The 16992-nt window shown below is 35.5% G+C and overlaps 1 protein-coding gene across 4 annotated transcripts in view; it reads right to left on the bottom strand.

Annotated features, from left to right (window-relative positions):
* Nucleotides 1–16992, bottom strand: part of GUCY1A2 (guanylate cyclase 1 soluble subunit alpha 2) — a 429807-nt gene that overhangs the window by 86468 nt on the left and 326347 nt on the right. For 2 of the 4 annotated variants that reach the window (XM_035715874.2, XM_025465669.3), the window contains one exon: nt 748–15043. In XM_035715874.2, coding sequence (XP_035571767.1) covers nt 14836–15043 — 208 coding nt within the window. In that variant the 3' untranslated portion in view covers nt 748–14835. Of the gene's footprint in view, nt 1–747; nt 15044–16992 lie in introns of those variants that run through there. The other 2 variants (XM_035715873.2, XR_004815602.2) reach the window with 2 other exon arrangements.

Genomic DNA, 16992 nt, shown 5'->3' with positions numbered 1-16992 from the left:
TAGGGAATTTTAATTGGAATTATCTTGTGTGTGTGTGTGTGTGTGTGTGTGTGTGTGCGCACGCATGTGTGTATACACACCTCCTTTACTTTTTTCTGCCTCCTCAGTATTACAGGGTCAGTAAAGTAATTCTCCATGGCATGACCTTGAAACAGCAGATGTCTACCAGGAGACAAGGGCAGAAGATGAGAAAACCTCTGTAGACAAAGGGTGGATATCCCCTTGGGAACTGCCAGAAATAGCGAGAAATAGATTTGTACAGCTGAGAAGACCTAATGGTTATGGGGGAGAGGGCCAATAGGTAACAAAGATAACTTGATTTTGTGTATATTTACTGCAGAAATATAGGAACATGGGATGAAAATGGTCTTCTTTTAGGGATGTGCAGCATCTATAATCTCCCAGGCGAGGCCCTGACCAGTACCCAGTGGGTGTTCAGTTGACATTTTATGACAATAAAATGATCCCATTTCTCTGTCCTTTCAGGGAAGCAAACTGACGATAAAACAAGTGAATCATGCCATTTCTGTGTGACATATTTTCAGAGTGCATAAAACTACAGAAGTGGTGACCTGGACTGTTTGGTTTAATAAGAGAATTAAGAGATTTCCTACCATAAAAATAAATAATAGTTGTCGCATTAACATCATCTGCAGCTATAATGATAATGCATTGAAAACATTTGTTCATATTTTTAATCATTGTCACTCATGGTGTGGAAGAAGAAGCTAAAAAGAATCGACAGACTCCACTTTTTTGGTATCATTTATTGATTTAAATATTTTTATAAGTGACTGTTTGGACTTACAAGGTAAATAAATGCATGACTTAATTTTGTAATGAATTATGTAAAATATAACACACAACTGTCATTTCCACTTTGTTTCTTAAGAATCCCGGGCTTTCATCAATCATTTTTCATATAGAAATTTACCTTGTTCTGCAGTCTGTAAATACAAAGACATTTTTCATAATGAAACATGCTATTTACACTGTGTGTGATTTAGGTTAATTACAAGTAAAAATAATCACATGAGTAAAAAGTCGTGTTACATGAAAACCAAAGAAGATACAGTGGATGTTTATAATCTTGTAAGTGCTTATATACTTTTACACGTACTAGTATTCTTAAAATTCTAGTGAAACGAGGCATATTTTATCATTTCATTCAAAAAAAAGGTTCTCTTAACCTGTACTACTAGATAAAGGAAAATATTTTAAAATAAAATATTAAACACCAAATGAAACTTTTTAATGAATGGTACAGGTTTAAGAGATGCATTCATCTTTTAAAAATAATAGCTTGACATTTCAAAATATATGCATTTAACCATGCCTTACAGATATATTAGTATATTGACCTGGTATTATTAATGACATTGTAATTCAAGATTGTGATAACTAGATATTTAAAAGAAATGACTCACAAAGTATAATCCGATAGCAAAATAGCAGATGTACAATACTATTTACATTGCAAGCCAAATCAAAAATTTAGACCCATGAAATCACAGCAAATGAATTGGCCAAAGTATTAAAATAATTCAGGTATCTCCTTACATAAAAACTACCCCATGCAGAGGAAGCAAATGAAGGCCTAGCACATTATAAACTATGTATTTTTATTGAGTTGGGAAACCTATTGATGATTATATATATATAGTGCCAGAAAGTTTGATGGAAATGTACTGGCTATTTATCTTATACATTGAAATGAACAGGCAAGTTTTTTGTTTTTTGTTTTTTTAATCTACAGTATGGTTTTGGGAAATGAGACCCTTTGGTTTTCTAAAATGGCTACTCACAGTTGAAGAGTCAGAATTCAGGTAGGTTGATTTTGAAATGAAGAATGATATGTATTATTTCTGGAATGCACTTAATTGGTACGTTTTAAAAGCATAATGAGACAGTTCTGTCATTTGATTACCAAAGTTATAATGTAGTTGCAGGCAGATGTCATAAAATTTCAGAGTTTTTCCAAGGCCAAACACCCAGGAAGGTTTTTTTTTGTTTTTGTTTGTTTGTTTTGTTTTGTTTTGTTTTTAAATACAGGAAAAGCTGTTTATCCACGTCCAAGAAAAATCAGAAAGTCTTTCTCCCCATGGACCATTTTTTAAAAATATGAACCTAACCTGATTTTCATGGTAATCAAAACCTGCCATTATGGTGTAAATAAATGTCCACATGGTTGGAATAATTTTTGCTTATCTTCAAATGCTTAAAGAAGACAGTGATAGGCTGCCAATCTGGGCCTTAGATGCCAATTCAGCCTGAATGACACAAAATGGAGAAAATAGGACTCTCTTCACATTTGATCTTAATTTCTTCTGTGTTCCTCAACCACATTTCTTCTATTTTTACAGTCATTATTAAACATATTTCTCTAAAGAAATAAAAATGGTAAAGACAGTGAAGCCGAACAAGTATCAATATTGTGTATTATTTCAAGGCACAGGCTTTTTTAACACTGGAAGACACAGGAAGAAATTTATATTTTCCTAAGTGTCAATTTATATGGTGGCGGCCTATTTCTTCACAATTTCACAAGTCAAGGTGAAATAAGTAAAAGTCAATTGACATTGAAATGTACTCTTTTAAAGTTTTTAATTTTTCTGTAGTTTTCATATCTCTTCCCTGGACTGACTGACTAATTCATTAGAGTAGAATATCCTCAAGATGTATTTAAAAAAAAAAGTCTAAATGAGAAGTAAACCAATATTCAAAGATATCTGACTTACAGAAGCATATATTTCTAGAAAGAAAAAAGCTCTATTATTTCTATATAATTTTCTGTTAATGAATACAAATTTATATCATGGTGAAAACTTGATAAGTAGTTTGAATATATTACTAATACACTACCAAAAAACCAAAAATATTTTCAGTTCAGGGATTAAAGATTCTTTAAATCTTATCCAATACTTGTTCAAATGATTATAGTGTTGGGGATACCTAAAATGAAAGGGCATAATATCTTCCTCATTTTTACTCTCTTAAATAAGATAATTCACATCTTTTCCCTTAGGAATCAAGTACTTTGCTAGAAATGATTGAATTTTCCCCGAAAAAAAAAAAAAGGCTTTGTATTGGGACTTGTAAATGATCCAACCTGTGTATTTTTGTGTTTAAAAGCATAGTAATTAGTTAATTCTGGTGACTAAGTAGAAATTGTGATTATAAACAGTTATCTGAATACACACTAAGATCTCAAAGGCAGAGAGCTAAGAAATAGGGACTACATTGTATATTGCTTGTTCGATACAGCAGACTTACAGAATTGATGGCAAATGTTTTCATACCCTCAAAAAAGAAGCCCAGACACCATACTGTGCCAAATTGAGTTACAGAGGGGTACACAAGAAGCCGGACAGGTAATTTATCTCTAGATAAAGAGCCAGTAAAATCAAGTAGCATTGGATGTACTGGCCTTATTGGAAAGTTGTTTTTAAAAAGCAATCTCTTTACAAATGCTATCTTCTCTTTCAATGATGAGCAGAGTGGCGCACCCAAGTAAAAACTTACTATTTGAAAATGAGAAGATTTTTCTAAATGAAGATCTTTGTAGGGGCAAAAATAGGAGGTTGTCCAAAAAGGCTGACCCTGATACTTCCTGAGAAAGTGTTCAAATTCAGTGCAAAAGAACAACATCTATGTATTTTAAACTCCTGATTTGTTAACTGAGAAGACAATGTCTCAATGATCTCTGTCATTTCCCTCCCCAAATGATCTATGTTTAAATGTTCACCTTCTGTTCCTAACCTCCTAAAGCCACACTGTGCTCAGTGACGTGCAAGAAAAAAAGAGAAGCCTCCACCCAAATACTGAAACACTATTTTCACATCTGTCATAAAAGCTAGAAAGAAAGAAAAGAAGGAAGGAAGGTAGGAAGGAGAGAAGAGATGGAAGGGAAAAAAAGAAAGAATGAAAAGTAAAAAAGAAGCTGAGGATACTGGCCACCTGTGAGGACCTGATTATTCCTGCATACAACACAGAGGCCATGCAATTTACGCTTGCCCAGAGTCTCCCTCAGAAACAGTACCAAATTCTACTGATGCACAAGTTACAGCCACACTTGAGACTGGACCCTTTCACTGTTTCTCATTATAATCAAGATGATACTAGTGTTTAGTGAGGACATACAACACATACTGACATAGTACCACATTTTCCCAACAGAAGACAAATTCTGTACCAGGGTGAGGTGGGGTAGGGGTAGGGCATCTATAAGGCAAGAAGTTCTTCTTGTACTTTTAAATAGATTCATTCTGATGAGCATATTTTTAGTTTTTTGTTTATCAAAGTTTTGACATGATGAACTTTCAGACATTCTGTTAAATATGAACTTTGTATTTAAAAATCTATAATCAGTTCATCTTTTTTTCAGCTGTCTTCTGGGTTAATGGGGTTGGGCTACAGACATAATTTTAATGTAGGTAAAATTTGATTTGTCTCTTTTCGTCTTCCCTGTTGCTGTCTTTTCTCCTGCAATCTAGTTGAATCCAGCCAAAGTATTTCACATATAGTCATAAAATGGGATACTTCCTCATTTGCATGTTAGTAGGAGAATTCTTTTAGATAGGGAATAAAGTGTTTTTAAGGATCAAAAAAAAAAAGCAGTGAGTATCCATTATTCCAGATCATTGAGTGGTATAACAAAGAAAGGGATGGACTTTACAAATGCCTGGTGACACATTTGAAACAGATAAAAAAGACAGGAAGAATTTGGCTGTCATCCACTAATAATTATCTTTGCCTAACAAGAGCAAAAATTAAAGAATTTTTAAAAACCCCTCCCTGAATTAGTGTGGATAGTCATACAGTCATCTAGGTTGTTGATCTCTTCCTGGCTAGAATGACATCTATCATAAATAAGAGTTCACCTTTTCCTGATAGTTCTTTCTAGCCAAATAATATGAAAACAATTCATCTGAGACTTCAAGCCAAGCTTTGGCTTTAATTTCAACATGATAAATTATACCAATAAAATTTGGAAGGGGGGGTTCATATTGTTGATAAACTATCTGGCCATTCTAATATTTGGCTTCACTTCATGGAGATTTGAATGAAGAAGTAGGAAAAAAAAAAAAGGATGTTTTAAGTGGTTTTACATAAATATATTGACCCAGAACACCCCTTTCTCCTTAGAAGAAAGCTATCTTCTCCTGCTGCCATGAAAGTTAGCGATATTGAGCATTAAGGAGAGACAATAAAAGTAAAGCAGTTCTAGGATTTGATGTCTCACTGGGTACAGAAATGTATAGATTCTTGTTAGTCAGAGGTGATGTAGAACATTTGTATTTATTGTTCAAATGATTTGAATATAAATTAGCTTTGACTTAGGTTTTATTATGAGAGTAATAGTAGTATGGATATGAATAATTCTAAAGCGAACAAGTCTTAATACAGTACTGACTATTATTCTTATCCCTTATATCATTAAAAACAGCTTAGTATTTTAAGTAAAAGAATGTTGCCAAATTTGCAAACCATGGCTTACTGCCACAATTTGTCAGTCTTTCTGTGACATCCTTTCTATCTTTTCTGCCACAAATGGAAAACATAGAGGAAAAAATAAATTTTTTAAAGATTTTATTTATTTATTCATTAGAGACACACAGAGAGAGAGGCAGAGACACAGGCAGAGGGAGAAGCAGGCTCCATGCAGGGAGCCTGATGTGGGCCTTGATCCCAGGTCTCCAGGATCACGCCCTGGGCCAAGGGTGGTGCTAAACTGCTGAACCACCTGGGCTGTCCAGGAAAAAAAAAATAATTTAAATGCGTTTTATAATTATATGTTATCTCCAGGGGATAAAGCCTTAAGGAATCCATCAACAAAATTATTTTTCTTTCTTAGTGCTGAAGAACTTGATACATTTAGAAAACTTTCAGAAGTGTCTAGTATTCTGACTTGGGGATATAAGTTGACTCTTTCAAGACATAAATTATCATCCTAAATTCTTTTTCTAGCTGGTAATTCTGATTAAAAGCTATTCAGATTTGTTTCCTCTCTTAAAACTTTTCTGTTCTAAGCAATCTGCCTGAATTAACCAGTTGCGTATCAGTGAGACATATTTAAATGAGGATAAGAGGCTACCTAGCCCCTTCTAATTTTGGAAGGCAGACAATAGTACCTCTTCTCTTGGGCAGAACACCACCAACTGCTGGTGTGACTCCCCAGCTCCAACTCTGCAGCATCCCTGCAGGAGCAGGACAGGCTTTGGGTCAGAAAAACTTCTATTGGGGCACCTGGGTGGCTCAGTGGTTGAGCATCTACCTTCAGCTCAGGTTGTGATCGAGTCCCACATTGGGTTCCCCACAGGAAGCCTGCTTCTCCCTCTGCCTATGTCCCACCTCTCTGTGTGTGTCTCATGAATAAATAAATAATAAAATCTTTTTAAAAAAAAGGCAGGCTTCTATCTAAGGTCGAGCACTTGTTTTGCTAGCAGCCAAAGCCCAATGCGAGAATACTGTGAAGAAGAATATGGAATAGAGTATAGCTCCAAAAATGATTTAGAACACAGGGTATTTCTCATTCTTTGTGATTAGATTTCCCAACGAGGGAAAGATATTGTTTCTATAATGTCAGAACACACACAAAAAGGATGTATAAAATAAAATTGTGTTCTTCTTACTGCGCGTTTGCTCAGTCAGGCATGTTATCAAGGGGAAAAATATTTTAATATCACTTGCACCCTAATTTTAGCAGGCTGTTCTGTGACATATGGCAGAGCTGCTATGTGGTTTTCTTTGTTCCTTCAGTCCAGATGTTCTGACACCTTCATTTACCTTCATCATGGTAACCAAGACTAGTGCTATCAGCCACCTTCAGAGAGTTTCTATTTATAGCCCTGTGAGGTTCTAATCCCAGTTTCACTGAAATGTGCGGCTGCTGAGAGGCAGACCCACCTCCTAAGAAAACTGAAAAGGATTTTGTTTTCCTCTTTCCTTTCTGAAATAAGAATGACCAGCAGTCAAATAAGTCATCTGGCTTTCATTAAACCACATGTATCTCTTATGGAAATTGCCTCTCCTTTACGAGTAACTATACCTTCATGCAGAAAAAAATTAAACCTTTTTGCTTCATCTCTCCTAAAGCTCTTGTGCATCCCATCCTCTCCATCTGGCCCTGGGTCTTGAGTCTGATGCATAACTGCCAAGCAGCAAAATAAGCTTATCTTTCAAAAGTGAGGTGGTGTGAAGAAGTAGTTTTATACGTTTCTGATTTTTACTCCAATTAATGCATTACAGTCCTACTTATATTTAATTACATTTAATAGACCACAGTAAAAATATATTTAGTAGAATCCCTTTTTTATCTCCAAATAATGAAAAGGCCACAGAAGAAGGTTGAATTGTGAACTGATTCCCTTCTTTTTAAACTATGTGTCAAAAGAATCAGAAACAAGCTGTGACTTAGGCCTGCTATTCTGTTTTCTGCATTCAGAGAATATGCAACAGTACGTAAGTCTAATATTTTGAATGATCTGATCACCAGCTAGATGAATTAACTGAAAGGATAAATTCACTATAATAGGTTCAAATTAAGTATTTTTCATTATTTATTAACAGTCAAAAGCATGTTTTTTATGAATTAAGCATCCAATGATATGCAAAAAGATAATTATCAAAAACTTTCTCAGGAAATCAACAGTCCTGCTGCATTTTTATAAGGGGATTTTCTAAGTTGTGAGAAGAAGGATGTTACCTTCACTTTTGCAATGGTTATTAAGAAGGTAAACTAGCAGCAAGCCCAGCCACCATTCCAATTGTATTCAGATTCATGATTAGTAGAGAGTTTGCCCAGGGAGGCAATAATAGGAGCTGTAATCTTATTTAGAGTTTTAGGAATGGATCCTAAATTTATATGACTTTGCTAAATAATAACCCAAGGTTTAGAAGTTCCTCATTGTAACATAAATTTACCAATTGCCTTGAGTGTAATCCTACTATGTTATGCTACATGATGGAGGGATAATTTAACTATTAAATTATCTGACTGATTATTGACTATGCCATATTTGATTAAAATTACATTTAAAAAATAAAAATTACATTTTAATACTAAAAATATTAATTACTCATTTTGAAATATATAGTCTTTAGTGCTATCATAAAAACAGCTGAGAAGGGCAGGTTATCTTCAATAAGGCTACATAATCATTTTCAGATGTTTATTAATTATACTACAGATGACATCCAATCAATCATATTCTGGAGCCAAAATACTATTATATTTACTAAACATTTGCCATCACAGAAAACAGTAGTAATGAGCTCTTTTTATCTTTAATCTTTCATCTTCGAATGCTTATCAAACCAAGAATTCGAATTAACCTGTCCCAAGATCCATCTGTATTTTTGCAAAGCCTAAATTCTCAATCAACTCATCCAACCTATGCTCTACTTTACTCATTTATCCATCCTTAACTACTCCTCACTATCATATTCTACAAAGACCTGAAAGTCTGGGCAACTTTACATACACAGGTCTCTTGGGAGGAACAGAAATCATATTGTGATAGGTTATTTTAAAAATTATACAACATGGGATCCCTGGGTGTTGCAGTGGTTTAGCGCCTGCCTTTGGCCCAGGGCACGATCCTGGAGACCCAGGATCGAATCCCACGTCGGGCTCCCGGTGCATGGAGCCTGCTTCTCCCTCTGCCTATGTCTCTGCCTCTCTCTCTCTCTCTCTCTCTCTGTGACTATCATAAATAAATAAAAAAATTATACAACAGAAATAATGTGATAGGAGTCTATTACTTTATAGCATGTGTGCAAATGAATGGCTTCTGAGACAGATGAACCCATGTTATTTGCTCAGATAATTTTTACCTAAATTATTACTTGCTTCTTATTTTGCTGTAATAGAATCACGAATATCTTTTGAAAGTCCACACCAGCCATATTATTGCTTGTATAAAACATGTCTCTATTTCCCTAAAGGTGCTATGAAGTGCACAGAAGTGCAGGTTTCATATGGTATCATACCATGGCTTAAATTATTGCTTGAAAGGTTGTTATAAAGTATTGCTAGGAAATTATTTTTAGATGAATGCACAATTCAATGTGAAAAGTACAGAGTGATACTAAGTATTAAGTTGGTGATTTTTTATGACATAAAAATCAAAGCGTTCAGAAATCATGTTGTCACTTTGATATTTGTTTCTCCAAAACAAAAACGTTTATAGTTTTTTGTAGTCCAAAAGTTTGTAGTTTATAGCTTGGTGGTGTGGACCAGCATCTACTGTGATATACTGCACAGCTCAGGTGGTAACTAAGAAAATGGTACCAGGTCTACTGTGCCTAATAGCCCTATAGTGAGCAATAATCATTCCTCAGGCTTATTAGTTTTGACTTTTGTTTCTAAGTTTGAAGTCTCCTGCTTAAAAAGCAGACTGTAAATTTGAGACCAAAGCTAAAATTAAAACTTGTGAAAGAAATAATGCTACAAAGCCCAGAATACTTAGCTTTTCAAAATAACTACAAATGAAATAATAGACTGCTCTCTTAGTCACCTTTATTTATTCCTGGTAATTGAGATTATTTGAGAACTCTTCAGTGAAGCTCAAATCTGGCTTTATATTCTCATTACCTAGAGTGATTTTCTAAATACAGATTCCTAGGCCATATCTGCCACCTGCTGAATCCAAATCTCTGCAGGTGTAAAGCTCAGTAATTTGTATTTCTGAAAGCTTCCTAGGTACTTCTTACTTGGGCAGCCAGATGATCCCACGCTGATGAGTTGAACCATTGAACAGGATCATTTCTTAATAAGGATGGGATGGCAACCGAAGGACTTGACTGAAGTTGTGTTCTGGTCACAACATATTGGAAATAAAAATGCAAACCTTCCTTATCGGCATTCCAGGTCCTTCCAAAAGGTCACTCCTTTGAATCATGTAATATCTACGTGCAACACACACATGCACACATACCTACACCTGTCCACAAAGAGGATTCATTACTTTATAAAACTGGAACTAGTTTACAACATAAGATTGGCCGTATCATGGACTTTTTTTAAATATGAAAGGAAAAGGAACAAAGGAAGGAAACAGAAAGGCAGCAGGACAGAAATACTTAGGTTTCAGTTGTTTGAATCAAGTGTGAGGAAGGAATTTTGCACACTATCTCAGTATATTCTGGCAAGATCGATCTATCTATCAATCTATCTATCTTTCTATCTACTATCTATCTATCTATCTATCTATCTATCTATCTATCTATCTATCTATCTATAACTGCTTGTGACTGAAGTATATATCAAGAGCTACCCATAAGGAATCATCATTCAGACTGGCGTATGTTAACCCTCATGACTCAGTCTCTTGTGTACCATGTTTTTCCATCTCTATCTGGTACATATGCTTATAGAAGCCTCTGAAATAACATGATTTTTGTAGTTGAAGATCTATATTCTAATAATAGAAATACCTAGGCTGCAATTGATTGGTTCTTGGTTCTTGGACTTAGTTTATCAGTATTCTTGGCTAAAAGGCATCTTGTGTCACCCAAAGCCTATTCAGTCATATATAATTCATTTTGAAGGAATTTTTGGTAAAGTTACACCAAGTGCTTGGAGTCAGGCTGTATTTGGAAGAAAAAGCACAGGGAAAAGCTGCAGACATTAGCAATGCCCCCAGACCAACTGAAAATGGTTAGTTCACTTCAGAAGTGCCTTGTTACTTGGGCCTGAGGTTGTGTGGGTCTTCCTGTCTGCCTCTTGCAGTGGCCATGTTAGGTTCAGAGGTGCTAGTGTTTGTTGAGGCCAGGTTTGAAGGAATGAGATGGTTTCCAGTGACACCATGGAGTAGACAGGGTCAGGGCACGGGCTCAGTAGTGCATAAAATGCATGATAAGACAGAAACCTATGTTTACAAGTTTTGTTCTCTCCTGATGATCCATGACACTTGTCCTCAGCAAGTAGGGATTCCCAAGAGCCTTCAGTAAATAGATTTAATGACAATCATAATCTCAAGGTCTTTCTTGGTATCTCAAAACCTCAACTATGTGATTTCAATAGGTAGCAATATTTCTGTATAAAACACAGAGGTTGGTAGTTTACCAAATTCTGAGGCTTTGCCTTTTGAATGTATCAATTTAATTTTGCTTTATTGCTGGAAATCTTTGGAGCATTTTGCAAAATTAAAAACCTTACTGCTCTTGTGAATGAAATTTTGTATAAGTTGTTGCCTTGTTTTGCTCTGTTTCCTGGAAGGGCACCCTTTGCACTTTAACAATAAAACACTGTGTCTCTGATACTATTATCCCTGGACAAGAGATCCAAGTGTGAGACCATGAGAGCTCCTATTTGGAGTGCTGAGTCCATGGGCCCACTCTAAGTCTCAGGTTTCAGTGACAGTCTCAGAGTCACAATAGGTCACAGCTCATTGGACTTCAGAGAGTCAGATATTAAAAGGGAAATCCAAAATAATTTAAAGTAGAAGAAACGAATATCAAAGCAGGTTTTAGACAATCACCTGTTATATAGAAGCTTTATCTTCTTTATCTTCTTTCTCTCACTATACCATACTACATAGATGAGAGATCCAATGATATGTATTATCATGGCACTGAGAATTATTCTTTTTTTATTATGGCTAATGTTACCTGTTTATTAAGATTACCAAAGCACATACTGTGCACTGTTTGGAATACATATGGGGAGTTTGTGACTTTGTTGGATTACAGATTTATTTGCAAATGATGATGACTTTCTTTCTATCAAAATAATACTGATGTCAGTGTGGATCTCTGGTACTGATGCTTAGTTATGTAATGACTTCTTCAAATTTGTTACCCCAAAGCACACTAATCTAGAGGAGATGTAAGTGCCAAATTATATTTGAATGTATCCATTTTAGAGTGGGTTAAAGCCATTTCCCTAATTTAATAACACTTGACTTCTAATAGGACATCCATTTACATTCTTTTTAATCTGCCATACTAAAATGCATGACGTTTGCAGTAATTTTTAGGTAAGAATACTGTACATATATTAGTCAAATGAAGTACTAACTATGACCCATTGTTGCAGTCACATTTCCTAAATGGAGGATACGTAGACTGTATTACATAGGACAAATAAAAGTATAATAGTTTTTCACAGCTTCTAACTTCTATGAGTGCAGCTTGAATAAACAGCCATTTTATGCAGTAACTTGCTAACACATAGCAAGAGGGTAATTAATAATGAACTGTAATAGGTTGGCAAAATGGTAACAGGTTAGACTATTGTCACAGACTACAGCTTCAAAGATACATTTAGATTACATTGTTTGAAAAGTGTAGTTTACATCCTGTGATATATAATAGATCTCTGGTATATTTTTCATTGTGATATTTGCGACAATGTAAATGGCTACTTCTTTAAGTAGAACCATATAAGCTAAGAGTTTGTTATTCTTTTGACAAATTGAATGTATATACAATTTGTGTCTTGGGCATTATCACCAATTACCGGATAATGAAGTAGCTTTTCAATGATGCTTTTAAAATATGCTTCCCACAGATATTCTTAAGTATAGAAAGAATAATCATATACTTAGAATAGTTGTTTAGACACATCTTTATAAAAAGCAGAGAAATAGATTGGATGATTACTGGAAATCCTGATGGTTACAAAACACATTGTTTACCACCAAAATGTTTATTGATTTACTTTATCATAATAAGCTCTAAGCTCCTGTGCAGAAAAAGCATAAATGACTTCAGGAAGCTGGGTTCTCTGTCCATGCCCCTGTGCTGTGCAGAGCACATGGTTAAAGTGTTGCCGGCTTTTAGCAAGAGGACTTAGGGGCTCGCAGCTTGTTAAGCCCACACTGACTATAAACCTGCCCCCTTGTTCCCAGTGAAGGAAGTGGGTTAACCTCCAAGGCCCCTGAAGAAATTCTTTTGGAACTATCCTCATGAAGGCACCCTGTCCTCAATCTACAAAACTCCACTTAAATAAACACCCTGGCCTCTGGCCTCCACGTTGTTAAAAACAGAGACCTAGGACCAGGGAGGAGAAACGACTGGCAAGGATTCAGAGAGCTCATGGTCTAGATCCTGTCTGCACAGTAAGTATTACATTCGTGTCTTCATAAGCCTTGGGGTGAAAACAGAGTTCAACGATTACAGGAGTGGTCACTATTATATAACACATACTTTGCATGTCTACAAATGTTTTCTAGCTACACACTTAGAGAACTTAAAAACATGAATAAACCTCGTAGACTACATTGGACACCAGTTAATATGCTCTGTAGCTGAGTTATGTTACAAACAAATCATAATGCAGCCAAAATGCCTGACTGGAGAAATCACTCTATTACATTCAGTAGACATAAGCTCTCAATGAGCATACTGTCTGGAGTAAAGAGCCACTTCAAGGTTTCAAGGAAACAAATATTTCCAGTTCATTAACCTCAGTAGAAACTTGGTTTATATTAGATCCAAAATAGGAAAACTCTAGATGTACTGTACTCCTAATTTCAGGGTGCATCTGTGATAATATTTTCATGTGGTGCTAATTAGTGGGAACAGGTCTTTATTTTAGCACCACATATGATCGAAGCCTATCTGTCACAATGGCAATGGCTGGGCCTGGAGGCTAGACCTACCTCTGTGTTCATGAAGGTGATTCACTGAATTTAAGAGCCCCATCAATCAAACTGCAGAAGAAAAATTCTTCTTTTTTTTTTTAATCTCAAAGCCATAAAATACAGGGTTTCTCCATCCTTGCTTATTTTTCAAGAAGAAACAACATTCTTGGCAAAATGTCCTACAGCATCTAGGAATTTGCTCCCAAGAGTGGCAGGTAGCCCTTAGGAGGCATCCAGTGGGGAAGGTAGAAAGGTAGGGGAAGGAGTAATAATATAGTGGGGATTCCGCTTATTAGAATATAGTTGAGTACATTGTACACGCTACCTATTTATAAATGCTAAGTTGAAAAGGGTCCACTGTAGCAAAACATTTCATTTTAAATGACATTTGTTAGAAGATGGCAATAAGACCTTTCTGTAATCCTTGTTACAGATAAATCTGTTATTAGGAAATTCTATTTCCTTTGCATTCCATGCTACATTAATTAAATCTAAAGGATATATTTACTAAGCAGACATACAATGCTTTCTCAGCATCTGAAGTCCTTGGTTATATGTATTCTCAGTCCAAGCACTAATCTGTCTAAATAAGTGAAGCTATATTTGATTAATAGGTTACAGTTACATAATATACCAACTACACAGTAGCAGATTCTGAAAATCGAGTAATGTTGTGTGAAATGTAATTATCTAGAAGAAGAGAGATGTATAAAAATAGGTAATATCCCTAAAATATTTTGCTGAGTTACAGTTCTTTCTGCTGGGAAGTTGACCACACTGCCATGATGTATGTATGAAATGTCTGTTCAAAAAAACAAAATTAGAAAATATTCCTCACATACCAACTCATTAAATGTAGGAATATATCATCAAAACTGGCTCTCAAAAGTGATAGAGATATATGGGAAAAAATACCTGTATGTGTGACAAACAAGAAAACACAGAATCTATTTATTGGTTAGTTTTGAAAGGGGGCCCGTACTTAAAATATATATAATATATATATGACCAAAAAACACTTACATGGATGGACACATCTTATTATCCTCACCTCTCTCTCTCTCTTTTTTTTTTTTTTTTCAGTCATCATCCACCTTTTTCTAGGATTATTGCCTAACATAACACAGAAATTCTGCTGCTTGTTCTCAGCAAGGTAGTGAAAGAGAAACCACCTCTTTCCACTCTCCAGTCATGACCCATGTTCGGGCTTGTGCTTTTTGGAGGAGTCTTTGATCTGCAGTAGGTCTCAGAGGCTTGTCTCCCGGAGGAACATGGTGCCAATGTTGTAGGAAACTTTTTTTATTCTCGAGGAAGAAAGAGAAGGCTTTGGCTGCTTAGGACCAGTCCTTACCTCCAGGAAATAGCAGATTCCAGGGATTTCCTTTGGAAAGTTGTCTGGAAGTTCTTCACGGGACCGAGGAATGAATGTGAAACTTTCTTCCCGTTTTAATAATCTAAGGAGAAGATACAGATAATATGAATCAAATAGGCAGGTCAGATGAGAATACATGGACAGAAAATTTAACACCCCTATTTCTTTGTAGAGATGTGCCTTTCACAGGCCTCCATATGCTAGAAGATGTTGTTTCTAAGGAAAGATACCTTCATGTCATAATTAAAAAAAAAATACTGTGCCTGGTCTCACTTGAAAATATTTTTTGCAAATTTGATTTTTTTTTCCTAAACAAAAGGTGAAGAAAACTGTTTTATGAAATTTTTTATTTGAATCTGTAGTATTTACCCTTCGTGTTTTTAAAACCTGCCTAAATTCTGGAGCACTCCTCTTATGTTTTATAGACTCTCTCCTTAGGTTTCAAATGTGTATCCTGTGTGTCAAAGACAACAGTCAATTATTGAGCATTGTAGAACAATATTCAAGACTGCAAGTGTCTGCCATAGCTTGCTACTGATTTCTAGCAACTCAAGTTTTGTGAGTTCCAGCATTTACTGCTCAGTGTGACTCTTCCCTTCTAGTCATACTTAAAGACTCTTTCCTAGCACACTAACACTGGAGACCTTCCTTGTCCAGGTCCCTGACACATTAAGTTTGATACCCAGACCTAAAATGTGGCCCAGCAATTCACTTTAATTCAACAGCTCCTAGGGGTTGCTTCTTATTGCCCAAGAACAATCTCCTAGGCACTCCTGTGACTATATAATGAATAGAACACCACACCACCAAAGAGAGAGACCAACCATAAGAGACTCTCAACTATGAGAGTTGCTGGAACAGAGATGGGTAGGGGGATGGCATAACTAGGTGGCGAGCCCTCCTTAGGCTCACCAATGAACACTGGGTGTTATATGCAACTGATGAATCACTGAACTCTACCTCTGAAACTAATAATATGCTATTTGTTAATTAACTGAATTTAAATAAAATAAAAACTTTTAAACACCACATTTTGTCGAGAGATAGAAACAAAGAAATAAAGAAGCAGAAAATAAAGACTGAAAAGCAAACAAAGCCCACAGTAATACAGAAATTTAGTATTAGTATCATCATGTATCCATTTAATGCATTTAATAGCATTACAGAATCATGTAAGAGAGTGAGAGTGAAGCCTGATGAAGTAGGGTAAGATGAAGTTTTGAAATCCTAAACTAAATGCTTTGACTTTATTTGGAAGACACAGTGGAGCCAAAACCATCATCCTTTCTCCTAAAAACAATTCCTTTTCCTAAGACAGGTGAATGTTAACAGAAGATCCATGTTGTGCAGTGTAAGAGATGGGTCAGGGAGGAGGAATGTGGTGATAAAAGGCAGGGTCAGAAAGGCAATGAATGCAAGGAAAACAAAGAATGTATAGAAATGCAAGATCACCATATAAGCAGGGATGACCACCTTTATGCTAACAAGGGAAAAATCATTCTTTGATTCTTGATAAAAATATCTAAAAATAACAGTTGGTAGCACTATGAATTCTTATAGAATGAGTGACCTATATTTACTTTATGAATGGGAGTTATATTTTGCTTTATAAAGGATTTTTGTTTAAAGTTTTAATTGATCATTTCTTTAAAAATATTGTACAATGATTACACTAACTTGGAATATAAAAAAATGAGGCTTAGGACGCCTGGGTGGCTCAGGGGTTGAGCATCTGCCTTTGGCTCAGGTCATGATCCCAGAGTCCCAGGATCGAGTCCCACATTGTGCTCACTGCATGGAGTCTGCTTCTCCCTCTGCCTATGTCTCTGCTTCTCTCTCTCTCTGTGTCTCTCATGAATAAATAAACAAAATCTTAAAAAAAAAAAAAAAGAAATGAGGCTCATTCTGATATTTCAGAATATATCATCAAAACTGGCTGAATATTTCAGAATTCTTTCAGATACTTTATTCCATCCATATTACCTTATGCAAAATCTAAACATGCTCTTCTCTGACAAATTTGTGAAGGGT

Source organism: Canis lupus, chromosome 5 (assembly GCF_003254725.2).
Source record: "Canis lupus dingo isolate Sandy chromosome 5, ASM325472v2, whole genome shotgun sequence".
Taxonomy (NCBI): domain Eukaryota; kingdom Metazoa; phylum Chordata; class Mammalia; order Carnivora; family Canidae; genus Canis; species Canis lupus.
This window is presented reverse-complemented; position numbering and strand designations above follow the sequence as displayed.